This window comes from Schistosoma mansoni, chromosome 7, assembly GCF_000237925.1.
Source record: "Schistosoma mansoni strain Puerto Rico chromosome 7, complete genome".
NCBI classification, from domain to species: domain Eukaryota; kingdom Metazoa; phylum Platyhelminthes; class Trematoda; order Strigeidida; family Schistosomatidae; genus Schistosoma; species Schistosoma mansoni.
In genome coordinates, this window is record NC_031501.1 from 2,175,666 (window position 1) to 2,198,797 (window position 23,132).

The window sequence follows — 23,132 nt, forward strand, 5'->3', positions numbered from 1 at the left end:
CCCGTTTGACTGCTTCCGAACACCATCTTTTTGGATTAGTCCGGCTTTAAACGTTTGATGGCTGTAGCTTCGGAAACTTGAGAAGAATAGAGTTCGACTGTCGATTGAGAATCTTGAAAGATTTCGGTATATCAACCTGATGTGCTGTATCAAAGAGGTACTTTGAAATAGAACTTCTGAAAGCCTTTAAAATCCCTCTTTTACTTAATCTAGATGAGTAATATATATATATGAAATAAAAGACAATTGAACATTGATCGTTCCCCAATCTACGGTATATATATTAGTTTCATATTTTGTTTATTTTCTTTGTACATTACATCAGTTTCCAAAAATTATTTTTCCAGACATCTACGTTTATTTATGATGTACACGCAAGCCAATATAATCTTAATGTCTCAGTATTCTCTTTCATTATATTCTCTTTTTCACTCACTATTTTCGGCTAATAAATATTTTTTACAAGATTAGATAGACCATATGTTTGTTAGAAAAAAAGAAGCAAATGTAGGACACTTGTCGTAGCTTCTGTAATTTATTTTCCTTCTTTATAAACTTGCACTGCCCTCTCCCCGGCATATTACCACAGTCTCCTTTCATTTGATCCAGGCAAAATAATTTGTCGTTATTTTTATGATTAGTATTGGTATCAAGTTATTAATAAACGAGAAACAGCAATGTTATCGTTTCATAAATACTGTATTTTGCTTCCATTTATATACATATACTGTCATACAATATGCTAATGTAGAACGTTTCACTGTCCAGTTTTAATACATAGATTAAACCATATATGTGTAGTTGTAGTATTTTTGTATTGTCTTGTTTGAATCTTCCCATTAATGTGTAGGACTGCAATTGATCAGTCTCTTATTGACATATGTGCGTCTCGTGCGGATTGCAATATAAGCAGAGATGCATGGTGGATAGCACTGCAATCCAGAACGCGCTCCCCTTCGTCTTATTTGGGACTTGTCGGCTGGATGTGCCTGCATCCTACAATTGATGTTCACTCCGGGACTCCTTGCTTATGATGCTTATGACTTGTAGCAATATCGAGACGATTCTCACAGAACTCACAAGTTTCAATAAGAGATCGATCAATTGCAGTCTTAAATACTAATGGAAAAATTCAAACAACCAATGAATTAAACTTCATCTCATTGCAAAAGCTAGTGGCTATCTGGACTCAGTAGCTAAATGGATAACGCGATGGCGTTTGAAGCAAACGGTACTATATTCGAGTCCCGGAGTGAGCATCAACTCTAAGATGCAGGTACGTCCAACTGATGAGTCCGGAATAAAACGAAGTGGCGCACGTTCTGGATTGCATTGCTAGTCACCAACCGTCCCTCTTTATATTTATAGTAGTAATGAATGATGGATATTTTGAAATTATTTATCAATTAAGTCCATGTTCACATACATTAATAAGAGTGCGAATGATCAGGTTATTGATATCCAGATGATATTCAAACCATTAATAATAAAAGAAACAGTTTACTAGCTATACTGAACTCTGTAACTCAGTGGATAACGTGTTTGGTGTTTAAAGTGAAATTTACCAAGTTCATGTTTCAATATGAATATGAATAACATTGAGCTGATGGTACAACCTGTTGACCAGTATGAAATAGTGCACTGAATTATACTGTTAGCTACGATCTGTCTATTCTATGTGTATAGGGATGTTTTGTTTTTTCATTAGTCGACAATTCAAAAGTAATCGTTTAAAATTAGTTGACTTTTGAACGGAATAATTGTGCATTCAATCCTCTTTACTCGAGCTTACTTAATCTTTACAGTTGAATTGTTATAGTAGTATCATTTGTCGTAACACAGAAGTGTCTAGGATGAAACTTAGTTACATGAACATTTGTACTTAGCCATTAGTAATAACAGTTCAGTCGGTAACATAATAACTCTTAGCTTTTAAGTTCTACTTGTTCGATCATTGTATATAAATATTCTTTTCAACTGAGTATGATGTAATATACATTTACACCCCTTTTTTGAAATTGGTGTTCAAAATGATATCTAGTCCATTCGTCTCTTAGTGTGTATATTTAGACTACACTAGATTAAAGGTACATCTTAACTAGCGAATCGTAAATGAAACAAAATATACATCCTGTATTCTACACTTACTAACTTACTTACACCTGTTACTTTCAATGGACCATAGGCCGCCGACCAGCATCGTATTGTATTCTACACTGCTTATCATAAATGAAAATCTATTGAAAATTTGTTATAGTTATCGTTTTAATATCAGTAAAATAATTTCATCTTTATTTTATCATAATTTTATATCAAATAGGATTATTAGAGATAATAAATGTACACCCTAGCGATGCTGGTATCTATATTTGTACAAATCGTCAATTAAGTTCCACTGCTCAACTACGTGTTCGAAGTGAGTTGTTCATGGTCTTATCGTTTTGATTTGAATTGTTGATTAGTATAATTTTTAATTTGATACTTCCTCACGAAACACCTTAAAAGGAGACTGGATCAGCAGTAATCTTGGTAACCTGTAAGCCTGACCGCAGTGTCCAATGGACAACTGTCTAAGGTTAATCACATAGTTTTTTTTACCAAGAAGTTTGTACTGTGTTAGCTTGTACTTTCAAAGCTTTACTGCCGGCGATACCAATCTGTAAGTCAAGATGAGGTGTGAGGAACGAGTCCTTCTTGTTGTTGGAAAGCGGCATCACTGAAGATTTTTGTTGTTCGAGGGGACATTTTACCATCATCACACCTCAGTACAGTCTACACAACAACTTCAGATCTTAAGTCTTACTGTCCCCCACGTGATCAGTCTGGTTTGGTAAGAACTAAAGGACCAAGTGTTGCCACCAGTATACTTCGATTGGGTTACCACAGTATGCAACTCCAACCACTACTATCTTCTGTAAATTAGAAAACACTGAGTAGCTATGTCGTCCTAGTTCACTAGCAATCTTCATGCTGCATTTGTAACCCCTTTTTAAACCACTCGATCGGAATTCCGTCCAAATTATCAACTACGGTCAACTCGTTTGATTGACTTCGATCATAATATAACACATTCAATGAGTCACTGGACTATTTTCAACATGGTTAACTCTATAGATAACTGGCCTTACTAAAAGTTTTGCGAATCCCATCTCAATATATATGGTTATTATGTAGTAATTTAATTTTCTGTGGAGATTATGAGGTGATATCGATAGTTCTTCAGAAAAGCCTTTGAAAACTGAAAAAATGCTTAAACCACTTTGGCTAACCAGCGCTTCTTAGAAAATTCCAAGCGAATTCTAGAAAACGACGGATTGTGTCATCATTTTCTGACTGAACATTAATCGTTTCTGCTGTTAATTTTAGCACATTTTCCAGAAACTTCTAGGATCTTAAGGTTATATGTGGCACCTTTTTGTTTTCTGTTTAGGGTTCAAGAGTGGAAATTTTATGGGTATAAGAAGTGATTCAAAAGTCAATGTCCAAGTGTTCGAGTTCAGAGATTATTATGTGTTTATATCGATGATCGAATGAGTTCGATCAGTCATCAACCACTAGAATAAACATTAAAAATGAGAAAATCACGAGCTAAAACACACACACATACGTTACATCTAGTATCCAGCATATACATTCAGTGGGGGAAAATGTTTACACTTGAATAAAAACTAATTTTTGTCTTCAGAAGTTGAAGTAACGTTTATCTTCCCTGAATGATAAATGAATTGTCAACAGTATTACTTATGTACTCCGAGTACATATTAATTTACTCATGTTTGAGATATATTGTTTTTATATACGAGCTGATAATCCTAGAACCCAGTTGACAAAGTCAAAATAGAGGATGTGAATTGTATTTTCGAACATGTGATACATAGTTTTTTTTAGGAGAGTTGAATTATGACTAGTAGTGGAGAAGGAATGAGAGAAGTACATAAGTACTATCTTATTTTATTTTATTTAAACACATAAATATTGGTACAAAGGGACAACAGATGCATATGTGCCGCACAAATCTCATTTGATTTGTGTGAGAGCTGTGATACTGCCCAAGTGCCCAAACTGAAGCAGGTGGTTTTCTTAGGGAGCCACACTCAAAGCCTTTGACCTAAAGGTCTGATCCACCAGGCAGTGGAGCATCGTAAGGAGGTGCAGTCCCATGGTAGCCGGTGACCGATGATTGATTCAAACGCCATTTTTTCCCTCAGGATACTGGAGCCCATGTGCACCATTGGTTTGGAATGAGGGTTTCCCAAGTCCCCTATGTGGACTTTCTGTGTCCACCAACCCGGTTAAAGCGCCGGACATTCGCTTTTCGTCCTCTCAATTTCGTAAACAACAGTAATGCCACGAGAAAGCAATGAGTAAGACTTCCCTGTTAGAGGCTATATACGCGTGGCTGTGTGAGAGCATTTGGTTAGGGAGTACGGACTCTCCCCACTCTCGACCGTACCAGGGCATTTGGGGGCACTTAGGATACGTCACCTGTGATGCATCTGTTACATCTCAGCGTTGTTGAAATCCATACTTGTGCTAGAGCTGAGGGGATTTGAATATTTTTTTTCTCCAATAAAGTTTTTAAATAGAACACTAGGTCTATAGAAAAATAATGAAACTTTTCCTCACCGATATCTACTCTAATTTATTTTTCATGTACGTTGAACAATACAGAACGTTTACGTCTAACAACAAAACCTCAAGATGTACTAATCAATCATTTCGGTGAAAATGTCCAATTCAAATGTACCAGTTCAAATGAACAAGTTATACCATATTGGTTATTTAATGGACAACCAAAAATTACAGGAATTGGAAAAAGTGTGTTTCTTTTTTTTAATTTTTTATTTGTTCTCAAAAATTGTATCATGAACATTGTTTTTTATTCGTAAAATCTATTCTTGTGAGCTAATCCAAGTAGTCTACATTTGCTAACATGTTTGAGACTAACAATAAGCGATTTTATGAGGATGAGGCTTTGTCTTGATTTAGATCTTCTCCAGCTTTGTTCCGACCTACCTCTATGCTAGTTAGCATTATACGTCTGGGTAGACAGTACTTATATGATATATGTTTCAACTGTTTTTGGTTAATCAAGATTTATTTTCCCATCAATTGATTTCTCATATGTATCTACTCGGTTGGAAGAAAGTTAGGGGCGGCCAAACCGAAACGTGTCATCGGTCATTGAAGTCACTAACTTCTGATCTGAGCCATATTGGTAGATGTAGACTACTTGGTTGGGGTCTGCGCGACTATCGTAACCAATGGTTGGAGACTCTGGGTCGCATGGCTCAGAATCGATCACAATGATGTCGGTGTATACACTATTTGTCTTCCCTTAAACCATGAGACTAAAATTACTTTATACCTTTCTTTCTATTAAATAATTCTTTCTCCCTGTATCATATCTTTACATGGACTGTTTTCTTTTACCACCATTGAAGTAACAGCTTCTATGTATCTGGTGTTCATCTTGTTGTGCTGATGAGATGTGGAAACTTAGACCGATACATATATGTACCTGGTCCTACGTTGTAGCTGATTGATGTACCCACTTTACATGTTAATGAAGGTCGAAAATATTATTGTAGAAATGAAATTATCACCAATATAATTGCTTGACATCTTTGTCATGAAACAAATCTATTGATATCTTATACTATAATGTCGCGTAGTTTTTTTCATGAGAGTCGCTCAAACCGTACCAGGTGAAGCAAGGTTCGAACTTGCAACTTAGTGGAAAGTCGAACCTCATAACTAACAAGTCCATCAATGTCTTATTTCTACGTTCTCATCATAATAAAAACAACTAATTGTTAAGTATACATTAACTTCCCCATTTTTCCCAATCACTTACTTACCCTCCAACTTGCTTACAGTCACTGGCTTTAATCAATCAATTTACATTATCATTTCTGGTTATTACACTCTATAATTCACGGTAATTACCCTGTCCTAAATTCTTTTCTTGATATAACAATAGTTGCCAAGTGCATTACTGGTAAATTTATGAGATCCTCGAATATATATTTGTTTTATGTCATAAAGAATTATCAGTTGCCATAATCTCGTTATGGGAAAAGTTTTTTAAAATATGGATCTTAACGCAATGCATTCGTATATATTTGTGTGAATCTTTTGATCGGTTGTTGTATGCGTGTGTGTGTGTGTGTTTGTTCCTGTTCAGTAATTTTCAGCGCGTTGATCAAAAACAGTATTTTCACTATTGAGTTGTAGAGGTTGTTGAATTTCATTGAAATCATGAACCGATCTAAATTAAACCATCATTGAAAGCCTGGAAGCACTGTACAGCATTTCCATCCTAGTATTGGGCTACTCAGCAGTAAGAATTCATAAACTTGCCACTGAGAATCAAACCCATAACCATCAATCTCGCAAGCGAACGCTTAAACTATAGATCACTAAGCCGATATTCAATCGTGTACAAGTCTAACTTCAATCAATCCCAAGATATTGAAAACTCGTAGATCCTCACTACTAAAGAGTCCCATACTATGCTGAAACGGCTATACAGTACTTCTATATTTTTAATGATTGTCTAACTTAAATCGATTCATAATTTCAATGAAATTTTCATTGTGGATTATATATGTATATATATATTATTTCATAGAGTAAATATTCACAGCATTCAATAATATTTTGATATATATAAGATCTCTCTCTTAAATAAACATTTTTTCCCTTTAAATATCTAACATTGAAATCAATCATAATTGACAGGTAAGTGATGAATTAAGTTACCAACCTTACAGGACAATATATAGTGTTCAATGTATATGTATGTATGTGTGTGTGTGTGTGTCAGAAAGAGACTTGGAGTTTAAAGAGTGACATTTTTTATAAACAAGTTGGTTATTATACATTTGCAATGTTGTAACTAATCTTTATCTAAATAACAGCACTCTGTCATAATACTACTAATAATAAAGTGTATTGAAGTGAATCGGACCAATTCATTCTAATGTTATTTTTCTCGCATGCTTTCTTTCTTTCTCTTTCATAGATTATGAAATAATTCATAGACTGTTTGTAATTTATTTATTTAAACACATAAACATTGGTACAAGGGGGCACCAAATATATATATGTGCCACACAATAACAGTGAGATGAGTAGCAGTTATCATTGATTTGTGTGAGGGCTGTGATACTACCCGGGTGCCCAAACTTAAGCAGGTGGTCTTAGGAGATCACACGCTGAGCCTTTGACCTGAATGCCTAATCCACAAGACAGTGGGGGAAAGTAAGGAGATACAACCCCATGATAGTCAGTCACCAACAATTGGTTCATACGCCATTTGTTCTTTCAGGTTCCCAGACCCCATGTGCACCATTGGTTTGGATTCGGGGTTTTCCAACTCCCCTAGATGGATCCTCATCATCCACCAACCCAGTTTGCGTGCCGGACATTCTCTTTTTGTCCTCTCAATGTTGTAAACAATACTTTTTTAGAGGGAAAGCAGTGAGTAAGATTCCCCTGTCAGTGGCTGTATATGCGTGGTCATGTGAGGACATTTGGATAGGAAGAACGAACTCTCTTCACCCTTAGTCGTACCAAGACATTTGGGGCGGAGCGGTTTTTTAGTATTAGTTCGATTGACTTAATGTATTCAATTTTTAACGATGATTCTTGTTGTAAACTATCTCTGTCCTAGTGCCAAATCTGAGCATATTTAGAGAGAATATAGAAGTTCAGCGAAGAAAATTTTCTTTTCTACGATTTCATTTACTTAAACTGTACAATCATATTTTATAGTCAATTTAACTTACTAGCTGACTGTGTCATTTCTAATCTCGAAAACATTATACTTAGACCAATAATTGACAGCTATCTATATAAGATATGCTCAGATGACACTCATTATTTTTGACAAAAATCTAAACGTCAATAACATCCTGGATGGGTTCAGTCATTTTCATCAATCAATTATGTTCACAGCCAGACTCGGAATTCCACTTTTTAGATGTTTTGGTAGAAAGGAGATCTGACGGTTCCCTACAAAAATCGATATACAGAAAACCATTTTAAGCCTAACTTTTGCATGCAAAAAACAGTAAGTTCAATCCATCATTCTTCCATGGCCCTAACTTCAATTTCTATCTCCCATAATCTATCGTTTTCATTTTATCATTCCTTCTTAGCAATTATTTTCACAACTATTAATTAGCAATTATTATAACTTCTAATAGTTCTGTTCTTAATAGCTATCAAGTGGACAATTATTTCACCTCACCACTTTTTCACTCTCGAATTATTACATAACTTCCTTTCAATATCTGTTTTTCAATTGTTGACAACATACCACTTCAAGTTTTTTAAATTAATTAGCACCTTCCTATTTCACTATAGAACACTATTTTAGCAAATAAAATTTGACTATAAATACGATTGTACAACTTAAGTAAATAAAGTCGTCGGAAAGAAAATTTTCTCCGCTGAATTGCCTTCCTTCTTCTTCAGTGACACAATGGGTCTCTTCAGTGCTTTAATATAAAAGTCATTGAACACATGAATTATTCAATTTATTTTAAGTTTGATCATAATCAGTCAGTCAGCTACAACGTAGGACCAGGCACATATATGCATCGGTCCAAGTTGCCTGACCGTTGCTGCTACCGTGATGTGGTGGTCGGGCTTGCCTATCGTGATAAACCAATCGAGCTATACTGACTGGAACAATCGTTCCTCAAGGTCCTACCATGCCAAATAGGTCGGTTGAAGAGCGTTAAGACTAAAAGGAGCAAACCCAAGGTCCGAAGGCGAAGTCGTACTGCTGACTGTACAGAGGTGTGACAGCAGTAAGGTGTTTCCTTCAGACAACCAGCATAACAGCGATGCTGCCTTCCCACGAGGAGGGGTGGGATTAGAAAAGGTCGACCCTAAAAATGCACACCTCGCTTTATCCCACGGATATCCGTTTCCGGCGGTAAGATCTCAACAAGCACGGAGTTAACACAAAAACTACCCGAAAAGGTCGTGTGTGACCGACCTCAAGCAGTTGTCCCTTGGGCAATGCGGTCACGCTTTCAGGTCATTAAGACCACTTTTAACCTAATTTCCTTTTCAGGTACCTCTAGAAGAACCCTTCCACGGTGTGGGCAACTGGGAATTGATAACTGCCCTCATACCTTTAACAGCGCTCAAGATCACTGTATTCTTGATCATAATATCTAGTGCATAATTGTGACTGAATAAATTTTCAGCATAGTTAATTCTCCTGTTTGTCAATTTATGTACTGTGTTGTGTAGACGATTATGCTGTTGCACAATAGTTAGCTGTTTGAATTTTCTATCTGTAAAACATGATCTTCTAAGGTAGATGATACACATAGGTTACTAACAGTTTTGCATCTTAGATGTCTCTGTAGCATTATTCGCTTACAATGGAACAATTGAGTGAGTAATACTAAGTTGATACAGATTTATGGTTGATATTTAAAGTAGGTAAGAAATCAATTTTCGGTAGCTAAATTAGAATGCAGCATCTGATCATCCAATTATTGCTTACTGAACTTAGCTATGTGAAGGAGATACAGACTTCCTGGACAAGATAAGTGGTATAATTGTGTGGACTTATCCGTACTCAGTAGCTGAGTGGATAATTAGCTATAGGTTCCAACTGATAGAATTCACACTAGGATTCTAATCCCAAATGTATTGATCAACATTTGTGGGAAGGGCAAACTAGATAAAATATATATTCTTGATTTCACTGTTATCCATTATCCAACTGCTGTAACATGTCCTGTAAATTGTTTACAGAATAATTGGCTCATACATTAATTACTATCGAATTGATTGACTGACTGACCTTAATTAATATAATCATATTTATGGTATAACCACATCAGTGTTATTGTTTGTTTGTGGTTGTTTAAATCTAAATATGTATGCACTTTTTTATGGTATATATGGGTTTATACCGGATCCTATAATTTATTAACAGATTTTATATATCAGTATAGGGTTATGGAGATTCTTGAGTTTTGATTGACATCATGAATCGATCGACATTAGAACACCATTTAAAATATAAAAGCACTGGACGGCCGTTTCGTCCTAGTATAAGACTCATTAGCAGTGAGCATCCACGATCCTACACACGGGATTTAAACCCGGAACTTTCGGTTTCACGCGCGAATGCTTAGCCTTGTATGTTTTTTCTTCTTTCTAAATATTACTTTTCACTTCATTTTTTGCAGTAAAATTTCCTTTTTTAACATTTGGTTTAGATGGATCAATGATATGTTTGCTTTATTTTATTTTTCATTGACTGTTTATTTGATTTATCAGTAAAACAACTATTCTGTCTACGATTTAAGCATTTCCTTGTTTTTTTTTTGTTATACCGCTTGTCTTTCTTTTGTTGTTGTTGTTGGTTGATTATTCCTTTCGTATTTAAACCGACTGTTTAATCACAGTTATGTTCTTAATAATCTATTTGTCTACTGTTTCATAGTGATTAATGTATGTATTATACATGTGTGTATATGAATGCTAAGATGGCGCGCAACGTTTTAAGCGTTGTATGCACTTTTTCTGTACAAGTTATTTTTATCAGAATTAGTTTTTTACTGTCTATTAGAATATTTATTTGTTGGTATGAATGAAGTTTTATACATGTTTGGTTGTGTATGTATGCTTGTATAAGCATTCGATTGTTTGAATGTTTTGAACATCCTTTACCTTTCCCTCTGTTACTATCTAAAGTAATCCAGTTTGAGAGGTTAGGATGCGTAGAGTAATAATAACCCCCAAATGCCCTGGTACGGTCGAGAGTGGGGAGAGTCCGCTCTCCCTCTGCAAATGCTCTCACATGGCCACGCGTGTATAGCCTCTAACAGGGACGTCCTACTCACTGCCTTCTCACAGTGGCGGGGATGTTGTTTACGGAATTGAGAGGACGAATAGCGAATGTCCGGCGCTTTAACCGGGTTGGTGGATACGGAGGATCTACCTAGGAGAGTTGGAAAACCCTGATTCCAAACCAATGGTGCACATGGACTCCAGGACGCTGACGGAACAAATGGCGTATGAATCAATCGTTGGTCATCGGCTACCATGGGACTACATCTCCTCACGATGCTCCACTGCCTTTTGGATCATACCTTTAGGTCAAAGGCTCCGGGTGTGGCCCCCTAAGAAAACCACCTGCTTCGGTTTGGGCACCTGAGAAGTATCACAGCCCTCACACAAATCAAATGAGATTTGTGCGGTGCATATGTATCTGGTGTCTCCTTGTTTATATGTTGAAATAAAATAAAATAGAGTAATAATAATAATTCTTTAATACATTAAATAACATTTGTGTTTCATAATTGACACATGTTCGTGCTGACTTCGTTACAAATTCTTTTTTTAGTGTCTTGATTGCTTCGATAATTTTCTTACCCTTCCAAAAATGACTGTAGAATGTTACTCATAAACGTTTTTTGAAATTGGTTTCCATTACTAACAAAAGGCTAATATGTGTAAAAGAAAAGACTTCTCAATGAATAAATGACATTTAAGCACAATGCAAAATAAAGTATTAACTCTAAAAATGTTAGTATTCAATGAATTATCTCTTTTTTTCTTCAATTCAACATCATAATTCCTCACTTGATACTTGGCTGAAATAACTAACCAAGTCAGTAAGTCAAGGTTTGAGTCTGCTATCATTCAGCGTATATAGTTGAATTCTGAACTGCTTCTTGAAGTTCATTTATTTCATTAAAAGACTTTCCTGAATCAATCTCATGTTAACAAAACTACTACTGGCTCACCTAATTTTACTATCAGGAAATCTCAATCAGTAAGGATTCTTCCAGCTAGAGACGTTCTGTTCACTTATATGAGGAAATCCAATAAAAGTTACAGACTCTATTCTGACTTATGTCTGATAACATTAAGGTGCTGATTTGCACCATTACTGGTACCCTAACAAGGAAATCATGAAGTATCAACAGATTCCAGTCTTGTATATCTCTTTCTTTCATACCACGACACTATGTCATATACTGACTACCTGCACATTTTCAAACCAGTTTCCACGTCTGAAAATAATGCAGGATAAGTGGATTCTCTGCAACAACATACACATAACTACGAAATTATGTATTTGCTAAATTTGCAACAATCTATTCAAATTCCCCAAGTTCGCTTACTATCAGTTGGTTGGTATCATCTTATGGTTGAAAATGTATGACAAATTTTTAAGCTCTAGTTTATAATTAGTTTATTTACCTAACCTACAAGAAAAGAAAGTTTCCAGTCTGTCAAGCTTCTTAAACATTAATTTCAGTTAAAATATATTTTATCGTAAACTGTTAACTTATAATCTTGTATTAAACAATAAAATTGGTTGTTCCCGCCTGTGTTCTCGCTCACGACACACCCAGCTGATTAGTTCCGAATAGGACGAAACTTCCTGGATTTCACTGCTAGCCATATCTTTATGTATTCTATACTAATTTGTATCATAATTCGCTATATCGAGGCGATACCCACATTCCAGCCAAAACTGATTAAATTTTGGTAAGAATATTAACAACAGAATATTGCAAATCACCACAAATCAAATTAAAATCGTAAACGTGCATCATATGTCTACCCCCTCCCCCTCAACCTGAATTCTAGGTGTTTGCTGGTGTAAGTTAGAAGAGACTGAGGGGCGATCAATCCAAGCTATAACTTTTGTCCCTGAAGTCATTAGCAAGACATGTATCGTGTTGCTAGGTGCGGATTATCGGCTTGAGATCCACACGATTATCATGACTTAATTCAGGATCTCACTTAGTGGCTAGGAAGAATCCACTTTTCGTCTTCCCCCAGATTCTTAGTTTCGTACTTATACTTTTTAATTCCACAAATTCATACCTTCATCTCGAATTATATTGTCAATGCTAAATATTTTCTACTAACACTGATACTACTACTATTTCTGCAACTCTGACATTTAACCGTTCTACGTTATTTATAATTAGCTTGATTTAATATATCATGTCTATTAGTGTTTGACAACTTCAATCGATGTACATACATACCAGGTTCTATGTCGTGACTTATTGACTGAGCATATCATCCCTTGTACAATATTTATTGTAAAACCTTTTGTTGCCAATTCGATTTTTTTCCCCATTATTTATGTACATATATGTATTTATATAAATATGTACAATCTTCTAAGGTGCCTACACTAAAATTCATGGTAATCGTAAGTTCACTGAATAGATATAAATATATTGGTCAATGTCATTTGCATCCAGTTTATTACTTATTTCAGTTACATAAAAGAAAAAAAGGAGAACGTTCTGATTATTTCTTGTTTGATCTGCATGGATGATCATTGATTGATTGATTGATTGTAAAGAACTATCCTGACTCTAATACAATGTAGACAGTTTTTTTTCTCTTCCGTTTGATTTCTATTTCTTACTACATGTCATTCTGTCTTCAATGCCTTTTGTTAATTCATTTTGAAAAAAACCAGGTTTCTTTTTTTAGATTTTTACTTCACGAATGCCATCTCTATGTGTAATACTTTCCATTCACGTTTTTTGATTAATGGATTCATTATGTTTATTCATTAATTATACTAATGTAATTGTATTGTGCACTGTCTAAAGATGGAATTACTATTGGCGCTACTCTTTATTCTGATTCATGCATGTTTTTTTGGAACCATTCTTCTTTTCAAATTCCAGGCTTTGAAGAGCGAAAAGATATATGCATGTTTCCTATTATAAAGTGATCATATCCATTGAAATGGTCTCTCTCTCGGAAAAGGGACTTATCTAAAATTTCTTAAATTAAACCTTTTTTTTGAATGTGGATAGATCAAAACTCGGATGATTAGTATACACTGTCCCATTCCATGTATGAGGCAATAGTTTTTAGCGGCCCACTAATCTGACTCCGATTTGGATGAACAAGTTAATATGTCATGAATATAAGTCTTTCATTAAGTATTTTACCTAGCTTAACTCCGTTTATGCGACGGCGGTAATAAGAAGCCTAATGCGGTTTGATTTGAGTGAATTCATTTCAGATACACGTTTATTCAGATAGGCATTAAGAATAAGAAGCGGGAAAAAAGAAACGAAACGAAACAGAGAAAGCAAGCTTCACCCTAGATTTGTAACCAAAAAAATAAGCTAAAAACATTTAATAAATAAGGTAAACGATACACACATATACGCTCGTATAAAAACAATCAAGGTTATAAGCGAACAATTGACAAGGTCAATATATGGCTGAAGAAAATTAAATAAGTTGGTCTGTGCGGAAGCCAGAATAGCCCATATAGGTTTGACATAGTACCAGACACTACAAGTTGCCCATCTAAATCAGTAAAATTTAGTTATACGATGTCGTAAACTGATTGAAGCTAGACGTGTACAACGTCAATTCTGGATTTGGTGTTCTAAAAGTTAGGCGTTCTTTGTTTAAGTGATGATCCTTGGCCTGAATTCCTGTTGTGATGGTCGTGGGTGTTCATGGAAAAAAACATATGTTCAGTATTTTCTGGTTTTTAGTGGATGTTGAACTTGTTTGGATTTATAATACTAATGAAAATCGTAAACTACGCCAACATTGTTTACTTATCTCCTCTTTGTAATGATCGAAATGGATTGTATTCCAGTACTGAAGTTACCAAGTAGTATATTTCAATTAATCACTAATTTTTTTTAAATAATTTACTGGCTTTATTGAATTTGAAATGTAATCAGTTGAAAAATATCAACAAAAAAGATAATCCAAACCATTTCAAATCAAATTACTGGTTGTATCTGTTGCACAAGTGAATGGCTATCTAGATTCATTAGCTAAGTGGATAACATGATGGTGTTTGAAACAAACGCTACAGGGTTCCCAACTGGGAGTAGAGATCAACTCATTTCGAGTTGCAGATACATCCAACTGACTCATCCTAGATTCCGCTACTATCTACATTCTGTCTATTCTATATATTATCTGACTTTAGTTCCCGTAATAAGAATTCTGATCCAATTTAATCTGATGTTTAATTAGTACATGAACCATTTTTTGTAAGTAATAATGAACTTCAGCTTCGATCAATCATTCATCAACACTATACCAGTCAAATGATGAAATAATATTCATATTTCACTTAAATGAATTGTCTTGTCACTGTATATTTCTCATTTAATACACATTGACTATCGTTCGTAATTCACCCGCAAACAGTTGTGCGTTTTGACTTAATTAACCTTTTAGTTATTTTGTAACTTTTATTCATAATATGCTGTTTGTTTTTTTCTTAGCCCATCATAAAATCGTAACTACTTTTCAGTAATCTGACAATATTGTACTTTAGATTGCATAGTTTGACACTTTATTATTATTACTATTATTGTTATTATAATAATAATAATAATTATTATTATTATTATTATACTTGATATTGGTGTATTCATCGAGCACCATGTGTGTTGCCTGAGTATTGTCTTAACAGCGTAATGTATGTGTATATAAACAAAGCGATTTTGTTAAACAAACGTAGGTGGATAGCAAAGATTTTCACATAAACAACATTCAACATAGAAACAATATTACACTAGATAACTTTTGAATACATAATACATTGTCTAGATTGATATTTAGTGGGACACAATGCTTTAGTTGGTACATTTATGCTAATCTCTATGGGTTTTTTATCCTTCAACTCTCTGTTACGGCCGAGGTTGGGGAGAGAACGCTCTCATATGGCCACGCGTATACAGTCACTGCCAGGGAAGTCCTACTTATGCCTTCTCGCGGCAGGGGTATTTTTTTTACGAAATTGAGAGGATAAAAAGTGAATGTCCGGCGCTTTAATCGGGTAGGTGTATATGGAGAACCCACTTAGGAGAGTTGGTAAACCCTGATTCCAAACCAATGGTCTACATAGACTCCAGGATCCTGATGGGACAAATGGCGTATAAACCCATTGTCGGTCACTGGCTACTGTATGGCTGTATCTCCTAACATTGCTCCACATTCTTGTAGACTTGACTTCTAAGTCAAAGGCTTGGGGAGTATCTTCCCAGGAAAATCACTTGGACACCCGTTTAGTATTCCAGCCCTCACATAAATAAATGTTTTGTGTGGCACACACATATTTGTTGCCTCTTTGTACCAGTGTTTATGTGTTTAAATAAATAAATGATTGTTCGTCTCTTTTTCAGTGGAACTTTTAATAATTCTTCTATCATTACAAAAATGATGGTAGTAATTGTAGTAAGATTAAGTAAACTATAAATGGATTTTCTCCACTTTTGAAATTTACACAATTTATTAACATCGTATGCCAACTTGTTATAATATTTCTTCATTGCACAGAAATTGATGGTGAATACATAAAATCCAGGACTCAGGTTTCGTCCCACTTTGAACTTATTTATCAGTTAAATGTAACTGTACCGTAGCCTAGTGTTTATGTTCACATTGAAACCTGAACCTGACACTTTTCGATCCAAACACCAATGCTAAGCTTATTATTAAGTTGAGGTACATACTAATGTGTACAATGTATATGAATGTCATATGTTAAGAACGTGTATGTTCCCTTCAATAATGTTAAGCACTTCTCATGGGGTGCACTTATACAGTTGTTTTAACATCAACCGCGGAAAAACGTAAACTATGTTTTGAATGTTTGTATTTACTCATTTTTTAAATCCATAAATTCTGGCCGTTTGGATTTGATCGCATTTATTTTTTACTATTCTAATTTGTATGTTGTACATAAACTGACCTTGGAATAAAACGTTCCTTCCTCACTTCGCGCCTTCATTCTTGTGTTCAAGTTTCCGTGTAGATTTAACCTGGGATTATTAGAAGCGGCTAGGAAATAGATTTGGACCTTCATTTAGAAGACTTATCAGATCTGACACTTGGTCGACAAGATGTACCTATAATCTTGAGGGGGACACATGGTGCTTGTTGTATTTGAACTCGCATCACTCAGCTTCGTAGTATGAAACGTTACTTCTCGAGATGTTTGGATCGTCACCTAATACGAATCATTAACTTATCATAAATTTCAAGTTTAACATTAAATACTGTAATCTCATTAGGTACTTTAAGTTTACTATCAGGGGAACTACTTACGTTTGTTTCCGGGAGCCAGTTACATTCAAATATGTAGGACTGGGAGCTACATTATCAACATTTTCAGTCCATAAACATCTTTTTTAACGAAATTTTCAGTAGTTCTTATTTAGAAAATGATAAGGAGATTCTGACATGTATGAATCAATGGTTTTGTAACATAGACTACAACTGTTTTCCAACTCTACACTCAAATTTTGTTATTGTTTATTTACACTAGTATTTGCAGTTATCCATCAATATATGTATAGAACAATTGTATGCAACTAACTGATTTCCACTGTTTGTGTGTGTATGTTCATATACCTGATTGTATTTGCTTGCTTCGTCTTGATTTCATCTTTTTTGTTCTGTATGCATAAAGACTACTCATTTCACGATATACTATATACTTATATATAATTGGATTATCTTGACAAGTCATGCTTATCAAATCCAAATTAATTGTTCTCTTCTCTTGGTTTCATCTTTGTTTTCCATCATTCTTATTTTTTTTTGTATTTAGACAATACACTAACGATAACTAATGTTACTGTACAGGATATAGGAGTTTATCAATGTATTGCACATCGATGGGATCCTGATCCAGACCAAGAAGAATGGGTATCAGCATCAGCTGTACTAGCAATGAGTTCTGATAAACTTATTCGTACACGTAAGTTGTATCATTTAGCTTTTGTTATTAACTGAGATGGATAGTGGCTAGCAGTGAAATTTAGGGTCTGCGTTTCGTCCTATTCGGGACTCATCAGCTGTATTTATCTGCATTCCAGAGTGAATTGGTGTTCAATTCGAGACTCCAGCTCAGTATTGTTTACTTCGAACTCCATCGCGTTACTCGGAGTGAACTCTATCATCCAAGTGCATTTAGCTGACGATGAAACGCGCATCCCAGACTTTACTGCTAGCCACCATTCATCTCTGTTTATAAAAAATGTTTGTGACATAATGCCAATATCGAGACGATTTGCAAAAGATATGCCTAAAAGTGACTGATCGATTTCAGTCCTAAATATCAATGGGGAGATTCAAACAACCAATACAAATAGCTTTGCTGTTGTTGTTTCAGATATTTATTTCAGGCTAAAGTGGGTTTTTGGTATATACACATATATGATCGTACACAAGTGTGTGTATGTGTGTTCACTTACTCTTTTGCACGAGTGGACATGATTTCTATTTATCTAAGCAGTTGATCCCATCCACACATTGTTTTTCTTCCATAATTCAGTTTATCCATCGTGTTGTAAATGTTTAAGTAGTATGTTATATCCAGCACCCCGCACGTGGAACTCGAACAGAGGACCGTCGGTTTCGGAAGAACCCTTAACTGCTAGACCTCTGAGCCGGGATCGTACGGTGTTAATATCTAACTTCGATCAATCCACGATATTGCATGACCATCTTGGTTGAAGTTAGACATTAACACCATCGGATCCTGGCTAAATGGTCTAGATGCTGGAGGTTCGCATACGAGACCTAAGGTCCGGTGTTCTAGTCCCGCGTGCGGGATCGTGGATGCACACTGCTGAAGAGTTCCATGCTAGGATGAAATGGCTGTCTACTGTTTCCAGGTTTTTTAGTGATGGTCAAACATTGATCGGTTCGTGATCTCGATAGAAACTCAATAATTCCCTCAACCGTATACTTGAAAACATGTAATCACACACACACATACACAAACACTCTTCTTTGTGCCTATATATATACGCTATTCCGTGACTATCTATCGCTAGAAGAGTTGTTGATTATGACAACTGTTCAGCTTGGATTAACTAATAGCTAGCGATAACAATCATAACAAATGATAATAATGTAGATGAAAATTTCATTTCTTTCCCACATACGCATTTGTTTGATAACTTAATTTTCGCTTTTATTATTCTTACAAATATTTACACATTTCCGTATTCATTTATATATATGTATTTTTATTAATTAGCTCAAGAATTAGCTTTATTACTGCCAACATCGAAACAGGCAATCATGGAGGTGAAACCACCAGGTAATATTTTCAATCAAATTAATGTTTCATTTTTGTTAAAGTTTAACAAAAGATCTATTTGTGTAGCTAGGTTGAGATTGATGTTTCTTTCATCATAAAATATCGTGAATTATCCTTAGTTGGATATACATATATTAGGTGGTTGAATGTAGTGAACTGTAGACTCCAAACCCAAGTTTCGTGCTAGCTGGTACTCGTCACTAAGATGTACCTGAAACTGTGTTAGAGGACTAGCGCACCCTATAAGATCATAAACTGATCTTATATAGATCACTATTAAAATTCTGGGAGAGCTAAACAGCCGTTTCATTGTAGTATGGAAGTTCTTCAGTAGGCGGTCGACATCCAAGAATCGAATCCAACACCTTCGGTCTCACGCGTGAATAATTGACTTCTAGACCACTGAATTAGTATCCGACGATGTTAATTCTTAACTCAATATTCCCTATTCTAACCGGTTATGGACCGAACTAGAGCGAATGTTGACAGAAATGGTATAAATGTACTGCTTGTGGGTTGACTAAATAGACTATAAAGTAATATTTCTTACTTCTGAGATAGAAAACAGTGTTAACATAAAGCTCTATGTTGCATTTTCACCTACATAGTCACAAGAAATTGCTAGTGAGCTACTTAGGCTGTGACTGTCACGAGTTCTAATGCCATAGGGGAAAGCACCAGTTCAGCCCTCAAGTTTGCAGGTGTTTTACCTTGCTGATGAATCTCAACACCAACGAGTAATCTGTGTCCAAATTGTCTTCCTGACTAGGATAGTTTAATACTGGCAAAACATATAAATGTATTGTTTGCTATTGTGTTCCAATTTCAATCAGTCAGTCACAACGTAGGACCAGGCACACATATGCATCGGCCCAAGTTGCCATACCTCGTTAGGACAACAAGATGAACACCGAATTCATAGAAGTAGTTAATTTAGTGGTCGTAATAAATAAAGGAAAGGTTGTATATAAGGATATAGTACAGGAAGACATATGAAGCAATTTTAATCTCAAGGTTTAAGGGAAGACAAAGAGTGTATACACATACACTTTTGTGATCGATTCTGAGCCATGACACCTAGAGTCTCCAACCATTGGTTACGATAGCCACGCGGATCCCCACCATGTAGTCTGCATCTACCAACATGGCTCAGGCTAGAAGTTAGTGACTTCAAGCTCTGATGCTACGTTTTGGTTTGGCCGCCCCTAAATTTCTTTCAACCATCGCCAATACTAGTCAGCATAGCAAGTCGTGGTAATCGGTGTTCAGGCATACGTAACACGTGGCCTAACCATCTCAGCCAATGAAGATTCATGACCTCATCAACTGATTTACCATCATTCTCTAATACCCTGCCGTCTAACCTCACTATTACTTACCCGATGATACCAGCAGATGCGAGCAATATTTCTAAGGCATCTGTGGTCAAATACTAGTAACTTGCGAGTGTCTTCTACTCTTAATGGCCACGTTTCGCAGCCGTAAAGTAGATGTTCCAATTTCACGTTATATAGTTAGTGCGATTATATAATTTCATAAATTTTCTTATCCCGTATATCGTGTTGGAAGGGTATTTTGTCTAGATTACTTTTTGCCTCCCATTGTTTTATTACATTTTTTTTCTTTTGCAATGCAATTCAGATTTGAGATAATAATACGCCAGTACGTTTTTATACAACAGGTGTTTACGTTTTTTCTTAAACATAGATACAGACACATGGATAACTTATTTCAAACCAAGCATTCCATTGAATATTCATTATTTCTTATTTCATTATATTCATACATCTGTTTAATATGAATAGTATAATTGGATTTGGCATAAAATGTGTAAATTCTCTTTATTTGTACACAAACTAATTTGTATGCAAGTTATGAGGTTAGACTACATTGACATATATATTCACAGAAAACATGTAGATATCGGGATGAAATCATCAGTGGAGAGTACACTTTTATATGCCCCCAAATGCCCTGGTACGGCCGAGATTGGGGAGAGTCCGCTCTCCATCTCTAAATGCTCTCACATGGCCACGCGTGTATAGCCTCTAACAGGGACGTCCTACTCACTGCCTTCTCACAGTGGCGGGGGTGTTCATGAAAGTGAGAGGAATAAAAGCGAATGTCCGGCGCTTCAACCGGGTTGGTAGATACGGAGGATCTACCTAGGGGAGTTGTAAAACCCTCATTCCAAACCAATGGTGCACATGGGCTCCAGTATCCTGAAGGGACAAATGGCGTATGAACCAATTGTTGGTCACCGGCTACCATAGGACTGCATCTCCTCACGATGCTCCACTGCTTTATGGATCAGACCTTTAGGTCAAAGGCTCCAGGTGTGGTCTCCTAAGAAAACCATCTACTTCGGTTTGGGCACCCGGACAATATCACAGTCCTTACACAAATGAAATGAGATTTGTGTAGCGCATATATATCTGGTGCCAATGTTTATGTGTTTAAATAAATAATAAAGTAAATAACACTTTTATATACAGTATTGACACACTTAATAAGTGGGAAACTTCTCGAAATTTCTAGTTCTTAACAATTTTATTGAATATTGAAGAAAGGATGGTTATGCTCAAACAGTCCAATAATATTAACCATTAAAACTAGTTGTAGTGGACAAGAACTCAGGTGAGGACAACCAGTCTATTATTTCATACGAAATTACAGAATATCTTCGTAAAATATGAGAACTATACATTAAATGCTTCATTTGCAAATCTTCCATCAATTATCCTTTACATTCTGTTTGATTCTTTCAATTCATAACTCCTTACTATTTCCCTTCCTGTTTTGCTGAACTCGACTTTCTTAGCCTTCTGTTGCCAGGTGTTCCACTTCGGATTCATGTTACATACTTCTTATATCTGTCGACATAAGTAGCATTCACCACATAGTTATTGACTAAATTACAGTGAGTATTAAAAAGGATTTCATGTCTGAACTGATTGAATAACTGCATGATAACATTTCTCACTTCTAAACATAAAACTTCGTATTGAATACAATATAACATGTTATCAAGTGTCCTTCAATGTCAAGGATCTACATCTTGATCATTACTCTACAACTTTTCATTATCATTATGACTCTCTATCTCACTATTTCATGATTTGTCTCAACTAATCCTTTTATATTAACTGTATACATCACACTGTGATCTTTGACGAATTAATATTTAAGTTGTTAGCTGTCACATATTCTACTCTTCATCGTTAATCAATAATCAGTCAGGTAGTCATAGACAACAATTATTATATCAGTCCGCATTAACCTATCAATGTAATCAACAACTGGGGAAAATACACACGCACATCAATTGTTATGTGATCAATAAATGGGTAATGTATTACTACTTCATAACATAAAGTTTAAAGCTTAAATGAGAAGAAAAGAAATGGATGTCACAACCACAACATATCAACTCTAGATATAATGATTATCTTGTGAACGTGCACGCAAGGTTGTATATGTGTCTACACTACCATCTGGCCTACCGTGATTCTAACTAACTTTGACAATTCATTGGTCGCGTAATATCATGGAAACCGATAAATTTTCGGTTCAGTTTTCTGAGGGTTAAGTGTTTACACATGGACCCGAACATCCTAGGTTTGATTACTTGTGATGGGGTCGTGAATACACGTTACCACTAAGAAGTCCCATACCATGACGAAACAGCTGTTCAGTGCTTCCAAGTTTCCAATAGTTGTCTAGATTAGATCAGTTAGTGATCACAATAAAACTTGTTTCGAATTCGCCCACCCACGAAATAGAAGGATTCTTACAACAAAATAAGTTTTTTTTTCTGACTGTTAGTCATTTTACTTACATATCCCCATGTTGATTTGTAAATTTCACAAGTTTTTGCGTGCTTTTTCACTCAAAAATAGAGAGAGATATGACTAATATCATTGATAGTAATATTGATGGTATTGCCTTCCCCCCTTTTGATTTATTTTTCCATATTAGTATTAACGTGTTACAATTAAAACCCTATATT

The 23,132-nt window shown here is 35.4% G+C and overlaps 1 protein-coding gene across 1 annotated transcript in view; it reads left to right on the plus strand.

Moving 5' to 3' along the window:
• The window catches only part of Smp_127810 (hypothetical protein), a gene marked incomplete at its 5' end in the record, with an annotated part of 63,615 nt that overhangs the window by 13,603 nt on the left and 26,880 nt on the right, over positions 1–23,132 (plus strand). Inside the window, 3 exons of the mRNA XM_018798596.1 lie at positions 2,321–2,416; positions 4,672–4,818; positions 17,624–17,773. Of these exons, the coding sequence (XP_018653523.1) occupies positions 2,321–2,416; positions 4,672–4,818; positions 17,624–17,773 (393 nt within the window). The remainder of the gene's footprint in view (positions 1–2,320; positions 2,417–4,671; positions 4,819–17,623; positions 17,774–23,132) is intronic.